At 40.6% G+C, this 17,121-nt stretch overlaps 1 protein-coding gene across 1 annotated transcript in view; it reads right to left on the bottom strand.

Annotated features, from left to right (window-relative positions):
- Positions 1-17,121, bottom strand: part of cdkal1 (CDK5 regulatory subunit associated protein 1-like 1) — a 564,681-nt gene that overhangs the window by 295,061 nt on the left and 252,499 nt on the right. The window contains exon 8 of the mRNA XM_034175248.1: positions 6,300-6,403. Coding sequence (XP_034031139.1) covers positions 6,300-6,403 — 104 coding nt within the window. The remainder of the gene's footprint in view (positions 1-6,299; positions 6,404-17,121) is intronic.

The following is a 17,121-nucleotide window of genomic DNA, read 5'->3' as shown; positions in this document are numbered from 1 at the left end:
CAGACAGCTGCTGAAACAATCGGTTTGCATAACCAAAGAATTTCTGCACAAACTGTCAGAAACCGTCTCAGGGAAGCTCATCTGCATGCTCGTCGTCCTCATCGGGGTCTCGACCTGACTCCAGTTCGTCGTCGTAACCGACTTGAGTGGGCAAATGCTCACATTCACTGCCGTTTGGCACGTTGGAGAGGTGTTCTCTTCACGGATCATGCGAAGGAGATGTGTTGCACTGCATGAGGCAAATGGTGGTCACACCAGATACTGACTGGTATCCCCCCCCCCCAATAAAACAAAACTGCACCTTTCAGAGTGGCCTTTTATTGTGGGCAGTCTAAGGCACACCTGTGCACTAATCATGGTGTCTAATCAGCATCTTAATATGGCACACCTATGAGGTGGGATGGATTATCTCAGCAAAGGAGAAGTGCTCACTATCACAGATTTCGACTGGTTTGTGAACAATATTTGAGGGAAATGGTGATATTGTGTATGTGGAAAAAGTTTTAGATCTTTGAGTTCATCTCATACAAAATGGGAGCAAAACCAGAAGTGTTGCATTTATATTTTTGTTGAGTATATAATAAAATTCAAGAACAAAAATAAAACAAAAATACTACATCCAAAAGAATAGTAAATGTTAAAATAAGTTTAAATCAAATGTATAGACCAGCAGATATCACTAAAATAATAATAATTTTAAAAAACATTAAAGACAGACAGTAAAAAAAAAAGGTTTTAAGATTAGCCTTCAAAGATTCAATGGAAGTGAACCTTCAAATGACAACAGGCAAACTGTCCCATAAAGTAGGAGTACAGAAGGTATTACAGGTTTTATTAAAGGTTTTACAGCCTGCTGACTTATTTTTAATCCCAGACATACAAAGCAAGCACACATCCTACAACTGCAGGGCCCAAGAAGGCACATAAGGCCTAAAATGTTCAGCAAGTCAGGGAGGCGCATGACCATTCAGAACCTTATCTGTCAGCATTAAAACCATGAAATCTGCTTCTAACCCTAACCCTAACCCAGGTAGCCAGTGAAGGACAACAAAAACAACAAAACCCATCACACAGTGAACCGTGTGTTTTTGCATGTAAGCCGGTTTGTATTGTCCATCAGATCATGTGTGTGCGCATAACAGAGATAAAATTGAGAAATTCAGAGTGGCAAAGAGTGCACAAGTACATGTGGCCCAAATAGAACATGAAACAGACCAGCAAGAAGTAAACCGTTCAAATTTTATTAACTGAAGCCAATACTTCTGTTTTTTTTATGCGTCTGGAGGTGAAGATCTAACCTTAATGTAACCTCCTGATCGTTTCTGCACCTCTGTCTGTCTGTCACGACAGACTGTAACCTCCGGCTTCCTCTTTCTCCGTTTTGAAAACAACAACTAACTGCCTGACACTTGTGTTTCCTGTGCTACAACGGACACACAAAGCCACCAAGTTCCTGCTTTCCAAATCATCACATGAAGGTTATCCAGTGTTTACACTCTGCATCAAAAATAATAAATGCATGTTTTGTAGTCCATAACATTTTACATGGTAAGTGTTTTTAATGATAAATGCTTTTTATGTGTATTTACTGATCTCTGACAATTAATGCCATTGCAGATGTTGCAACTAAGTTTCAAATACAATGCTTGTTTGTTTTAACATTACTAATGTCAAAACATCCCTCTGAAAATTATTGGTATGCTCCACATAACTAAATTTGTCTTTTCCAAACAAGTGTAAAGGGCAAGTATCTTCCCCACTTCCTTCACTGTCACCTGCATTTTACACACACTCACGCACACAACGTTCAAGCAGCTGGTGAGGTTGCCCTTGACTGCTCACCCCGAGGCACTGCATGGTGTGGATGCAGCTGTTTGAAAGACTTCTGGGTGGGATTTCAAAAGTCATGTCCTCATCAAAGCAAAGGTAGATTTTCATTTTTAAATATGCCTGTGTACAGACACACCACTACACACAGAAGTGGTGCAAATGTGGCCAAATTTAAAAATGATTTTTAAAAACAAAAAGCTCAACATACAACCACTTATAGCTGAAAAGAAAACAACACACACACATATTATATATATATATATATATATATATATATATATATATATATATATATATATATATATTATTTAATTATTTATCAAAACGTTTCTCCCACAATCCTTTGCACTGCTCCTTTTGTGTCAGTGTGAACTTCTCCCCTCACCTGCCATTACTGGCATGAATGCAACTCTGATTTCTCTTCCTGTAATTTTATTTCAAAAATAGACCCATGATATTTTCACTGCTCAAACTGCATCGGGAGAGATTTCATCTTATTCGCTGAGGTGGTGATGACCTTATTGTTTATTTGTTTGGATTTTTCTATCAGTTTCTGGACATCAATTTTTTTTCTTAAACTCTCCACAATTAACTCAGCCACAAGAGGTGTGCAGCCAGTACATTTTGAATGCCGGTCCCAAACACTGGAGAAATGAGGAGAGTTGAGACAGGCATCCTGTCTAAAACATGCCAAGAAAATGAAAGATGCAGAGTACAAATTGAATCTCCATACCGGATCGGCCAAGGACCAAGTCAACAATGTCCGCTATCAGTGTCGCTGCCCAACAGAGTGGCGACTACTGGGCGAAGAAGAAGAACTGGAAAATGTGTCCACAGACAGCTGGGGAAAAGGAAAACTAGAACGGTGGATGTAAGAGTCAGGACTTTGAATGTTGGCAGTATGACTGGTAAAGGGAGAGAGCTGGCTGATATGATGGAGAGGAGAATGGTAGACATCTTTTGTGCGCAAGAGACCAAGTGGAAGGGAAGTAAGAGCAGGAGCATAGGCAGTGGATTCAAGTTTGTGTATCATGGTGAGGATAGGAAGAGAAATGGTGTTGGGGTCATTTTAAAGGAAGAGTATGTTAGGGTGAGTGTCTGATAGGGTGATGAGTCTGAAGATGGAAATTGAAGAGGTGATGATGAATATCATCAGTGCATATGCCTCACAGGTAGGTTATGAGATGAAGGAGAAAGAAGATTTATGGAGTGAGTTAGACGAGGTGTTGGAGAGTGTGCCCAAGCATGAAAGAGTGGTGATAGGAGCAGACTTCATGGGCAAGTTGATGAAGGGAACAGAGGTGATGCAGAAGTAATGGGTAGATATGGTATCAAGGACAAGAATATAGAAGGACAGATAGTTGTTGATTTTGCAAAAAGGGTGGAAATGACTGTGGTGAACACGTACTTTAAGAACTGGGAGGCGCACAGGGTAACATATAAGAGTGGAGGAAGGTGCACACAGGTTGACTACATTCTTTGTAGGAGATACAAGCTAAAACAAATTAGAGACTGTAAGGTGGTGGCAGGAGAGAGTGTAGCTAGACAGCATAGGATGGTGGTCTGTAGTTTGACTTTAGAGGTGAAGAAGAACAAGAAGCAGAAGAATAAGAACAAGAAGAACAAGAAGAGAGTGAGAGCACAACAATGGATCAGATGGTGGAAGGTGAAGGAGGAAGACTGTTGTGTGAAGTTCAGTGAGCAGGTGAGAGAGGCACTGGATGGAGGGGAAGCAATTTTGGACAACTGGAACAGTACTGCAGATGTGGTGAGGGAGACAGCTAGGAAGGTACTGAGTGTAACATTTCAACAGCGGAAGGAAGACGAGACGTGGTGGTGGAATGAAGATGTCCAGGACAGCATAAGAAGAAAGAGGTTGGCAAAAAAGAATTAGGATAGTCGTGAATACGGCCCAGGTCTAGAGGCATTGCCTTGTTCAAGTGCAGTGATAGGAACATGGTGGAAGGAAACTTGAGTAGGGAGAAGACCCACTCAGACATGTGGAGAAGACTGAATCTCCACACAGAAAAGATCTGACAGTGCTGGAACTGAACCCCAGGGCCTGTATTCACAAAGAATCTCGTAGTCTTCTCAGAGAGCTCCCAACTGAGCCTCAAGATTCCTAGCAGGAATCTTCACCTAAGAGTGATCCAGGAAGTGTCTGATGGTACATCTGAGCAACGAGTGGACAGAAACTCCTAAGAGCTGTTAGTGTTTGTCACAAAAAGGGAAAGAGAAAAAAACAAACGTGCTCCACGTTCTGAGTTATGAATGGACAGTAAAATCAACTGATCATATAACCTGAACTGTATTAAGAAATATGTAATCATGAAAATAATTCAATGTCAAGATGATGAAACTTGACAAAATTAAATGAATTGTTACACAGTTTTAAAATGTTTGAACGTACCACATTCACATGTCAATTATTATATTGATTAGCTTATTGTTTATTATATTGATTAGCTTATTGTCGTGTTTACTCTTCATGCTGGGAACTGTGCACAAGTGGCGAGTGTGAGAAGCGCTGGAGATTGCAGTACACAAGCCAAGTTCTCCTCAAACAGGTGAGTTTAGGCTCTGGCTGCTGACATTCTTTAATATTAACCCGTTTATGCCCAGATTTTTTGGAAGTGGAAAAAGTTGCATTAATACATTTGACATTTTTTTTTAAACTGTGAACAGAAAATGAAAGTGAGACACTTCGGCAACATAGAATTTACGTGCAATTTATATTCTTCCCGTAGCCAGGTATCACAATGTTGTTATGGCCTTCACCTCAAGTGTTCTTACATTATTACGCCGGGCGGGAAAAGTAAGCTCATTCGTGATGAGGTCAACCACAAATATGCATCACTGCCATTCAACATACAGAGAACATCTCTCTTTCCTCTCTTTCTTTCCTGTCTGTTTAACACACGCTTAAGGCCCACTGACACAAGCATGCCTTTGATTCAAGCAATAGCACGACTTGTGTTGTGCTGGAGAGTAAACTCGTCTTTAACGGGTGCAGACAGGATGCGAGAGGGGAGCCAGTGCGTGCTATTGCGCACAGAGAATTCTGAAATGTTCAAAAAATCTTTCACGCACAAATGTCGTGCTATGTGGCGCGATCTAATCTCCAACACGACGTACAGCTCATCAAGTGGAGTAAAGAAAAAGTGAACAGAGCGAGTGGTGACATCAGTGGATCGCATCAGAGCAGCTCGTCTGAAGGATTCTAACAAGAAGTTAAATCTGTTATAAACATACTTTAACAGCTGCACACAAGAAGGAAAGAACACACAACTGTTTTATCAAGCCATGACAAGGTAAACATGATAATTACCTTTTTAGATGGCTCAAAATGCTTTCTGCAGGTAGTTAGGTGCGCGCGTGAACGGCTCCGACTGCAGCCTCCTCTGTGATTCAGGATGCGATTAGAGCCGTTTTCAATGGCCATTTTGCAGAAACAAAAGATCAATCTGCCACAAAATAATTATTTTAAATACGCAGTGTCCAGTGCAGAATGTGTGGCAGCCAGTAGAACAAAGAACGGCGTCCAGCTGGGAACACAGCGGGTGGGATCATCACAACGACGTTTGTGCTATTGCGTGAGTCACAGGCATGATTGTGTCAGTGCACCTTTAGGCTTCTTAAAAGTCCTCCTCCTTCCTCTTAATGGTTTTGCACCTCTCAAGGCCTAAGATGCTTTGCAAATAACTTTATCTTACCAAGGGAAATTTTTAAGAAATGTCTAAGAATTTGAGGAATTCTAAGATTTTTCTTAGAATGACGTCACTAAGAGCTACTTTTAGCCTTAGGATGCTTTGTGAATACGGGTCCACACCTTCTTGCTGCGAGGCAAGAGTGCTAACCACTAAGTGACCGACTGGGTTACATCCAACATAAGTGAATTATTATTAAGAAATTAAAATGGTGGTTTGTCATCCATATAAAAGGTAAGGATGAGGATAACATCAGCAGGATGAGTGAGGTTATACTGAAACAGAGCAGATTTAGGCTCATCACCATTCCAATAATCACAAGCACTTGATATACAGTAAATGCTCCAAAAGCAAAATCTGACTTTTCAATGTGAAGACTCGCCCTTGACTGACCCGCCTGAGGCTCTAATGGAAGCACGGCCTGCTGTGCAGTTGTGCATGTCAAGAATCGACTCCTAAGGAACAGATGCCAGGGCACAACAGCTGTTCATCTGGCACGGAACTCATGCCAAATGGCTGGAACCACTATCCAAGAACAAAAACATCAACATGTGTTACTAAAACCTCCTCCCTCAATAGGACACACGCAGTGCACTCACCCTGCGCCAAACTATCTGCTCTTCTGTTTCCATGGCATATAAATCAAGACATGGATACTTTGCCAAAAAAAATTCAATGACTCTTACTGCATTTTATGGATCTTTTGTAAAACTACTACACCAGTCCAACAGATGACGCCCGACTGTGACAGTGTGTACTTACCCTGGAAAGACTGCCTGGCTCTCTCTACCAGCTCTTCTATGGGGTAGCTGGCCAGTTCTCCTCTGGCATGTTTCGTCTTACAGTAAGTACATGCATTCAGACACCTAAAAATACAAATAGGGATCAATGAGGTTGAATGCTTCACCATAGACTAGTATCAGTCACCATTGCTGCAACTGATGTGAGAGGTTACACATGAAAGGAACAAACCTTACATAGCAGATTTTGACATACTGTTGATGCCAAAAATGTGAAAGCAGTGGCATTGTGGTTAGCAGTGACGCCTCAGAGCAAGACGGTCATGGGTTCACTTCGCACCCTTTCTGCATGGAGTTTGCATGTTCTCCCCATGTTTGTGTGGGTTTTCTCCAGGTGCTGCGGCGTCCTCCCACATCCAAAGACATGCAGGTTAGGTGAATTGGAAACTTTAAAATTGGCTGTAGGTGTGCCTGCAGGTGTGAATTTGTTTGTTTGTCTATATGTGGCCCTACAATAGACTGCCATCCTGTCCATGGTGTACCCTACCTCACGCGCTAAGACTGCTGGGATATGTTCCAGCCACAAACACCCCCTCCCGTGACCCTTATCTGAAGTGTGTGTGTGTGGGGGGGGGGAATGGATGGATGAGTCTCAGGTCTATGGAATAAATGGCGGTACTGCCTGTTGCCTCATCTACCCCCTTATTGCACTGTTTTAACTATCTTGGGTTTCAATTGGCAGTCATCCATATAGACCAGTGGTTCATGCAGATTTCCTAAAGGAACCATCTTGGCCAGTTGCTCAGGTTCTTAGGACTGAGGAAGCTGTATGATAGAGATCATTGCCTTCAAAACATGCCCTACAGCCATAGTTCCACAAGCTGATGCTTCCTCAATATGCAAAAAGTACACCTAATCCAGTTAAGAAAAACCAGGATTGTCTAGATCAGGGGTATTCAACGATCAGAAACACCAGGGTTTCGAAAAAAAAAAAAAGCAGAGTGACAGTCTCTCTCTCTCACCCCCCCCCCCCCCCCAAATCTCATACGCGCGTATTTCAGGTGTACAGACAGCGATTGGTATTTGAATTTTGAGAAATATTTGGCATGTATGTGGTGTGTATAATTTTGGTGGTGTATTTAGCGTATGTGGCGTGGTGGTGGTTTTGTTTTGTCTTTTGTAAAAATGAATATTGAACAAGCAATTCAGTTTTTGTTTTGTTTTTTTTTAATTGGTACAAAACAGAGCAGTGGGTCTGTTCACACGCTTCTCTCTGCAGCTGAGCTCCGTCCCAGCGCCAAGTCCTGGAACGCAGAGATGCAGACACACAATGCTCCAGCCGTGGCTCCAGAAGCATTTCGTTTAAAGCATGGAGATCAACGTTAGCTTTGGTTTTTTTGTTCCTCTTTCATCCATCCCTTTTGCGCTCTTGATTCACAGGATATTCGGTGATGGGAAAAGTCAAATGCTCATTCATCAACCTTTTCTCGACGAATTGTGATTTTTTTTTACTTTTCCCCCTTCGTTCAGGAATCGGCATTAAGTAGGGCAGTTTCAAGTTTCCACACACTGATTCAGCTCCTTGAGAGCTGCAAATTGGCCATCCACTGATTCCACAAAGTCAGTCAGAGACGAAATTCAAACAAGTTAATATTTAACCAATAAAGTGGAGTTTGGCAAACATAGGTTTATTTACCCCTTGATATTTTATTCCTCATAGACACACACGCTTAAGCAATAACAGTGTCACATTTGTGTAAATTCATCAGCGTATCCCCAGTTATACTAAAGATATCTGGCAGAAACTAAAACCACTAATATCGCAAATAAAAAGAAATTACTGTGACAACAGCAGCATGTGCTTTGTAATTAAGTGTAACAAATTGATGGCCAGAAATAGAGCACTAAAAGGAGTAAATACAAAAAGCACTTTCAGCAATGGCCTTCTTTTTTTTCCACAGTCGTGACTCACAGACTCCTGAAGACAAGGGCCCTTCATCCAAAACAAAGATTCCCCAGTGTTTAAAGCGTGCCATGCTTCTGGAGCTGCCTTGAGGCACTCTTTCTTCTTTCTGCTCTGCAAATTATTTTTTCTGCTTTCTGGCAAGTTCTATTTACATTTGTTGACTTTTTTGTGAAATAAAATACTGCATTTTGAGTTTAAGTACAAGTCTGAATGAAGCTGTAGAAAGGCTGTTGTGCAGACAGCTCTTTGTGCACAGCTGAAAAAATAAAAGCGATTGTTGACTCGATTCTTTCGACTGTTTCTTTTGAGTGTACTGGGAAAGTCCACGGTTTTTGTTTTTTTTTTCCTTTCTCAAAGGTCTCTTCATTGCTGCACTTGCTCTTACAGCTCCTCTCAACCTTTTCCCTGGACAAAAGCTTGATTGATTCACTGCATGTCAACGTGGTCATCACTGTTTTGTCAAATTTCTAAGATGTCATTTTTCTTCTACAGATTATCAAACACAAATCGATTTTTTGTGACATATTAAGGTGGAAAAGCGAGTGGCTCTGTGGAATATGTGCTGGATGACCAAACTGTAGAAGAGTGTTTGATTCCAGGTGTGTTCACTTCAAACTACATGTCTATGCTCCTGGACAATACACTTCTGACCTCGTCTTTCTTTGGCTCAAAGCAGTGTATAATACACGTGTTACTGTACTATGTAATACGAGGTCTGTCAATAAAGTATCGTACCTTTTTATTTTTTTTCAAAAATTATATGGATTTCATTCATATGTTTTTACATCAGACATGCTTGAACCCTCGTGCGCATGCGTGAGTTTTTTCACGCCTGTCGGTGACGTCATTCGCCTGTGAGCACGGCTTGGGAAGGAGTGGTCCCGCCCCCTCGTCGGATTTTCATTGTCTGGAAATGGCGGAATGAAAGGACTTTTTTGCCATCAGAATTTTTTCAGAAGCTGTTAGAGACTGGCACCTGGAAACCATTCGAAAAATTTATCTGGCTTTCGGTGGAAATTTTACGGGCTTCACAGAGAATAATGACTTTTACTACAGCTTTCAGGACTTCCTTTAAGAACGGTCGGTGCACCGCGCTCCGAGCTGCGACGACGAGGCACAAACCACTGGATCATTTCTAAGCTGATGGCTCTGTGGATACGAGACCGTCACGTGCTCTTTCTCTGGTTATCACAAGACCTGGACATCAGCCATTTTCCGGCAGATTTCACTTTTAACAAGAGATTTTGTCATGGAAAGCCGTGCGGAGGCTTCGCGCGTCACGACCGAGTCGCTGATGAAGCGAGACAAAGGAACACCTCCGTTTCGGAGTGTTAGAGGACAAGTTGGGACATGTCTATCTCGGCTTTCAGTGCTTACCAATCGAGTGAGTATAAGAGAAATTGTGGAGAGCTGGACAATAGGCTAAAGGTTATTTTGGGAGAAGAATGCTATAAGTGCAGCCTCCAAGCAGGAGAAGAAGAGGGAGGCCAAGAGGAGGGTTGTGGATGTGGTGAGGAAGGACATGCAGATAGTTGCTGGCATGATACAATCTGATGCAGATGCCTGGATGAGATGGCGTTAAATGATCAGTTATAGCAACCCAAAACAGCAGAAGCTAAAATATGATGATAATGATAACTGTTATTATTATTATTATTATTATTATTATTATCATTATCATTATTATTACTACTACAACATTAGGACATATTTTTTGGACTGGAGGCAAAAAAAAAAACACTCAAGTGGAACATTCCTGTTCAAAACCACTGCAAACAATAGAAGTATCTGGATAATATTACAAAAAAGGAATATTAACAGAGATATCTGTCATCCATCTCATAATTTCAGGGTCTTGCTTTTCCCAGTGTAGGGCTTGAAAGATGGCAGCTAGGTCAGAGGACCTAGCTGTGGAGAAAATACAAACAGATGGGGCCTTCCATGCATGCACATAGACACACATATACCACCAGGGGGTCCATCCATCTTAATATGATCAGGCCCAGCTGAGTGGATCACGCCAACATTAATCTCAAGAGACAGTCAGTACACCGCCTGCTTAGATTTGTGTTTTTGCATCAATTATGTGTGTGTGTGTGTGCACGTGCGCAGCCGAACATTTGTCCAGTATCACAACAACACATTAGCAGTTACTTCCCTCTTCATCAGCCTAAACAGGATGTGACAACTAGTCAGCAACCTGAGACTAGCAGTGACAGAAGGAGAGGAGGTGTCACTCTAAGAGTCAACCGATGTTATTTGATTCTGTCTGCCTTTATTTTCTGGATAAGAAAATAGAAGAGACAGTTGAGAGTATCTCCGGTGGGGATTAGAAAACTGATACGAGTCAAAGACTCGGCTCCACAGAGACGTCCTACAGCCAAACCAAATTCTGTTCAAAATGATCAAAATCCTGTATGTTTGTCAAAATGCTCCTTCCTCGTTACTTTACCCAATGAAATACCTGCTTCTCCTTCATTAAAAAATTCCATTGCTGAGAAACATGTCAACTTGCACCACATGCTGAATGCATGAAATCACTAATATAGTGAGCACATAAGGTTACTTGTTACTAATTAGAGGATGACAGCAATGTAAACATGAGTAGATTTCATTGCAAGGTTACACATATGCATGTACACATACACTGTATATTACCTGCAATGTGCAGAACAAGCACCTAATTAATGGAATATCAGTCAGTAGGTCTGCAATATTTCTGTAAGTAACTCCGTACAAACAGCTACATATTCAGGGGTTTCAACAGATACAAGTAAAGACAAGAGAACCTCATATTTCAGAGCCATGACAGTCTCATTCTTCATGCACAATTACCATAAAAAATAACAAGGGGAAAAAAAAAAACAGAGGCTGAGCAAGTTCTTTGTGAAGCCTTGTTGCTAATGGCAGGGTTTCATGGCGACTAAGGCCTCTGATGCTTGGAGAAAAAAATAAACGCAATATTAAAAAAAGCCTTGTGTTCTTTATAATTTGAAGTTGATTAATTAATTATTAAGATCCTGTTGTCTTACCAATAATTTGTACACGTTCAATGAAGCCCCCTCCTGCAGGAGGCTTTGCATGTGCGTGTACATGAGCTTTTGCCAAAAGTAGAAGTTACGCAAATCAAGGAATATTTGTAGGTCACCCTCTGTGCATTTGCTGGTATTAATGAGATGAATTTGACTCCATAGGAAGTTAGGTTTGAGTTAGCGGAAGTTAGAGTACAGGCTATCACAGCAAAATGTGTTATCGAATTACAAAAAGACACTTTTCATTTTTAGAAGTGTTTATTTCTTGCTATCTTTTACATAATATATGACAAAGAGGATATATTTACACACAAAGGAAACAGTATTGCAGCTAGCTACCAGCAGGTGTTGTCACCATGCTAACATTCACAACATAATTTCAAAGGTGTTATTAGGTTCCTAAAACAGCGTTTTCAGTTTTAGAAGTGTTTATTTATCTATCTTTTACATAATATATGACAAAGAGGATATATTTACACACAAAGGAAACAGTATTGCAGCTAGCTACCAGCCTGTGACGTCACCATGCTAACGTCCACAAAATAAGTTCAAAGGTGTTATTAGGTTCCTAAAACAGCATTTTCAGATTTAGAAGTGTTTATTTCTCACTATCTTTTACATAATATATGACAAAGAGGATATATTTACACACAAAGGAAACAGTATTGCAGCTAGCTACCAGCCTGTGACGTCACCATGCTAACGTCCACAAAATAAGTTCAAAGGTGTTATTAGGTTCCTAAAACAGTGTTTTCAGTTTTAGAAGTGTTTATTTCTCACTAGTTTTTATATAATATATGAGAGACATGCATATGAACACAAAGCAGTTTTGAAGAGACCAGCCACTGACGTCACTGTGCAGCTCTACTCTGATTGGCTATTATCCCCCGCCACTCAAAAACAAATCAGAACCAATTCAAACTGAATGTGACATTTTAACCTATTAAAATACATCTTAAAATATGTCAAGGTTAGCCATCTTTGAACTTGTCCAAGGTCTGTTTCCCAAGAATGTTCCCTGTGAATTTGAAGACTGTGGCAGTAATAGAACTGGACTTAGACGGACGGACGCAATACCTGGTCTTCGCAATACCTGATGGCCATATGTTGGCCTTAGGTAAAAATAGAGGAATACATTAAATTATTAGCAATTACGAGATACACTTTGATTTATGAACAAAAATATCAAATATTACTGAAACTGGGCTGAATTCATACTAAACACAGCTAAAAAATTCCTATAAACAAATAACATTCATTGCAGCTTACCCTATGTCTGCAAGCGTATTTTTAATTTCATATCTAATCAGCAGTCATGTGTTTGTATGTACGCTTGTATGAAAAGGAATAAATATCATGAAAAAAGGAGCTATTATGGAAATGACAGGCATCAGAGGTAGGGATGCACCGGTCAACATTTTTTTCACTTCTGATCTGATCCTGATACCCAAATTTGGATATCTGTCGATACCGAGACTATTCTGATACCAGAGCTCTGTTTGCTTTAATATTGTTATCACTATTGTGGATTTGCTATGAGGATATTTTGTAATCTCAGTTACACAGCTTCATGATAGTGTTTAGAGGAGGATTTTCTTTCTCTTTTCTTTTCTTTCTCTGACAGCCAGGTTCAATTTTAGTTTCTACTCAAATTCAAACATTAAATGTAGGTTCATTTTTGTAACGTGTTGCAAAATTACAGCTCATTTTAAAAAGGCCATATTTATCTGTGAGGAATTCCATAGCAAGTATTGTATTTTCCTTCTAACGCCATCTACAGGAGAAAGCACCTGCGTGCGCTTGTGTGAGGATATGAAATTACCTTTGACCTGACGCACTTGCAAGATGGGCGTTCACGGGGCGTGCACAGCAACATCCGTAAGATGTCTTGTAAATCATTTCAGAGGTGTTATCTAGTTTCAAAAACAGTGATTTTAGGTTTAGAAGTGTTTATTTCTTGCAAACCTTTACTAACTATATGAAAAACATAGTTTTATAAAGAAATAAGCTGTTTCAGAGCATTTTCTGCCATCTTGGTTTATTTAGTTTGACCTAGCAGCCAGCTGACATCACGCTGCCTCTCTTTACTCTGATTGGATGTTGCCGTGTGCTCCTCACGCAACTCGGGGGGGAAGCCCCCACATGATATGACGTCGCTACCAAATGTAGGTCATGGCCATCTGATTGCTTGAAATTCTACCCTTCAGGGGTAGAAATTCTAAACTGCTTCAAGACAGCACAAATTTCGATATATAAACAATATAAGATGGATCCCTTATTTAAAGGCTAAAGAATGAAATTATAGTGGTGCCAATGAAAATTGTTTTTATGACTTGAATCTTAAACAAGAGTCATCAGGAGATGACAAATCTACCCCCCCCCCAAACAAATCAGTAATACTAAGTGTTGGGGATCACCCAAGTACACGCTTATGCTAAATATGAATGAAATTGGCCAACTGGTTCTTCAGATATCACGCTAACAAGGGTAGCAATGACAATATCTTGAATATCTTGCTGTGACCTTGAAAATGGCCCCAAGGTGACCATAATCGACTGGTGTCGGGGGATCACCCAAGTACAACTCATGCCAAATATGTATGAAACTGGTCAACTGGCTGTTGAGATACTACACTAACAAGCGAAAACAGCTAATTTTAGGAAGGACGGATGGGTGGACAGACGGACATGCTGATAAAAAAAAAAAAAAAAAAAAAGGCTGTACACCTTTACCTGCCATTTACATCAATGTAAAAAACTGCACCAATCAAGTGATGCAGAGAATTTTTTCTACAGCTGTAGAGATTCCTGATAAATGTTTGCTCTTCTTGTGCATCTTTTCTCTCCTTTTGGTTAATTAAACCACAGATGTAGTTCATAGATTATCAATGTGTCACAGAGAAGTGAAGTGAGCTCCACGGGGTGTGCATGCGCTAGTGAGAAAGAGAAAGGTCGCTGAAAGAGTAGCAAAGAAAAGAGTTGTGTATCTTTAAACAGCAAGCTCGTGCGCATGCACACACACACACACACACACACACACACACACACTTCCCTCTGGAAGTCCCTCTTGTGCAGCCTCTTCAAGAGATAGAGTAAGGAGAGAGCTGAGCTGGTCCCGGGTTTCAGAGGTGTTTAGGGTCCTCACATTAATTACAAAACCGCTGCATGCGCCAATACTGTTGCCAGCTTGAAGATGCAATTACAGCTTAAACTGTGAGGCAAAGTCTGTGTGCTTTGCAAACTGTAAAGCAAGATTATTCATTCAGAGGGGTGGAGCGTGAATAGGAGCAAACAAAATCTTAAACCTGCTATTATGTGAACGAACAAAGTGGAAACCCTGTAAGTTTTGCACCGGTGTCATCTCAAAGTCAAAGTGGAGGTTGCAAAATATTGTGGCGTCATGGAACAAAGAGCGCTGAAACAATGGCAAAAAGACCCATTGAGTGCAATGAATAGAGGATAATTAGTTATTCTGAGAAAAACTGGCAGCTAAACCTTATATACCCTTGATACATTGTGTTTGTGTGCACACAAGAAACCTGGTAATGGTAAAAATCAGAAGCAGGGCTTTTGTGCTCACTGGCACTGCAAAAACGTGTTTAGAACATAAATCACAATTACATGACATCTGTGAGAAAATCAGATTTCCCAGCCTGTCTATATTTTTGAATCAAAGCTGACATTCATGTGAATTATGGCTGTTAGAAAGAACATAGGCCAGTCTATTTTAGAGCATTTAACCCTGCGAGGTCTGTATGGATGAAAAACACAAATTAATTAACAAACACAAATTCATTTCATGACTTCCCTGTGAATTACACATGAGACTATTTCTACTAATCAATCACAAATATTTTGCTGATCAATATAAACTTTTAATCATCTCTCTAATCCTAATGGTTTTGGAGATATATCAGAAACTGTGCTTTTCATACCGTGTTTTTATTAACCTTGACCTCTGTCCAATCCTCTCCCAAGTTACATTGCTTGGGAGAGGATTGAAGTGGGAGTGGGAGTGGTTGCTACATTGTTGTAGCAACCACTCAACACTTTTTAACATCCCTGCTTACTGTAACCCCCCCCCCCCCCACACACACACACACATACGTATTTTATTTTATTTTACTTTGTTTTACTGTGCACTAAGATGCTATTGTTTTTCTGTGCCTTATTTAATAATGAAGGTTCACAACATATTTATTGCCCATGAATAAGGTACTATGTCATGAATAAGCTACTATGCCGTTGTTTGAGGCTCTATTGAAATTTTGTTGTTATTTATAACTGTTGTTACTATGACAATGACAATAAAGTATAAGTAAGTAAGTAAGTAAGTTAACCATCTGAAGATATCTGCCCAAGGAATATTTCCACAGTGCTTGGTAAAACTCCGGAGAGCAGTTTGTTTTTTAAAGTTATGATTTCACAGACAGACATGTACACTGTAAATATCGACTTATGATTAATATAAGACAAAATCATCTAAAAAGTACAATTTCAGTTAGACACGGCTTGTTTTTAGATAATACACTCAACAAAAATATAAATGCAACACTTTTGATTTTGCTCCCATTTTGTATGAGATGAACTCAAAGATCTAAAACTTTTTCCACATACACAATATCACCATTTCCCTCAAATACTGTTCACAAACCAGTCTAAATCTGTGATAGTGAGCACTTCTCCTTTGCTGAGATAATCCATCCCACCTCACAGGTGTGCCATATCAAGATGCTGATTAGACACCATGATTAGTGCACAGGTGTGCCTTAGACTGCCCACAATAAAAGGCCACTCTGAAAGGTGCAGTTTTATCACACAGCACAATGCCACAGATGTTGCAAGATTTGAGGGAGCGTGCAATTGGCATGCTGACAGCAGGAATGTCAACCAGAGCTGTTGCTCGTCTATTGAATGTTCATTTCTCTACCATAAGCCGTCTCCAAAGGCGTTTCAGAGAATTTGGCAGTACATCCAACCAGCCTCACAACCGCAGACCACGTGTAACCACACCAGCCCAGGACCTCCACATCCAGCATGTTCACCTCCAAGATCATCTGAGACCAGCCACTCAGACAGCTGCTGAAACAATCGGTTTGCATAACCAAAGAATTTCTGCACAAACTGTCAGAAACCGTCTCAGGGAAGCTCATCTGCATGCTCGTCGTCCTCATCAGGGTCTCGACCTGACTCCAGTTCGTCGTCGTAACCGACTTGAGTGGGCAAATGCTCACATTCGCTGGTGTTTGGCACGTTGGAGAGGTGTTCTCTTCACGGATGATGCGAAGGAGATGTGTTGCACTGCATGAGGCAAATGGTGGTCACACCAGATACTGACTGGTATCCCCCCCCAATCAAACAAAACTGCACCTTTCAGAGTGGCCTTTTATTGTGGGCAGTCTAAGGCACACCTGTGCACTAATCATGGTGTCTAATCAGCATCTTGATACGGCACACCTGTGAGGTGGGATGGATTATCTCAGCAAAGGAGAAGTGCTCACTATCACAGATTTAGACTGGTTTGTGAACAATATTTGAGGGAAATGGTGATATTGTGTATGTGGAAAAAGTTTTAGATCTTTGAGTTCATCTCATACAAAATGGGAGCAAAACCAAAAGTGTTGCGTTTATATTTTTGTTCAGTATATTTAAAAAAAAACCTTGTTAAGTGAAAGAGACTTGAAAGATCTTGTTTTGAGTTGACTTGACTTGTTCTATTGGCAGATTTTTTTTTCTTGCACAGAGGTGCCATAATGTTGTAGGACCACAGCAACGGATAAAGACCCAAGAGGACACTCACGGATCACACGGCTGTGACAGATATATGGCTACTTTTGGATGGAAGGA

The sequence above is a fragment of the Thalassophryne amazonica genome, chromosome 7, assembly GCF_902500255.1.
Source record: "Thalassophryne amazonica chromosome 7, fThaAma1.1, whole genome shotgun sequence".
NCBI classification, from domain to species: domain Eukaryota; kingdom Metazoa; phylum Chordata; class Actinopteri; order Batrachoidiformes; family Batrachoididae; genus Thalassophryne; species Thalassophryne amazonica.
The sequence above is the reverse complement of the archived record's forward strand: the minus strand, read 5'-3'. Positions and strand labels throughout refer to the sequence as shown.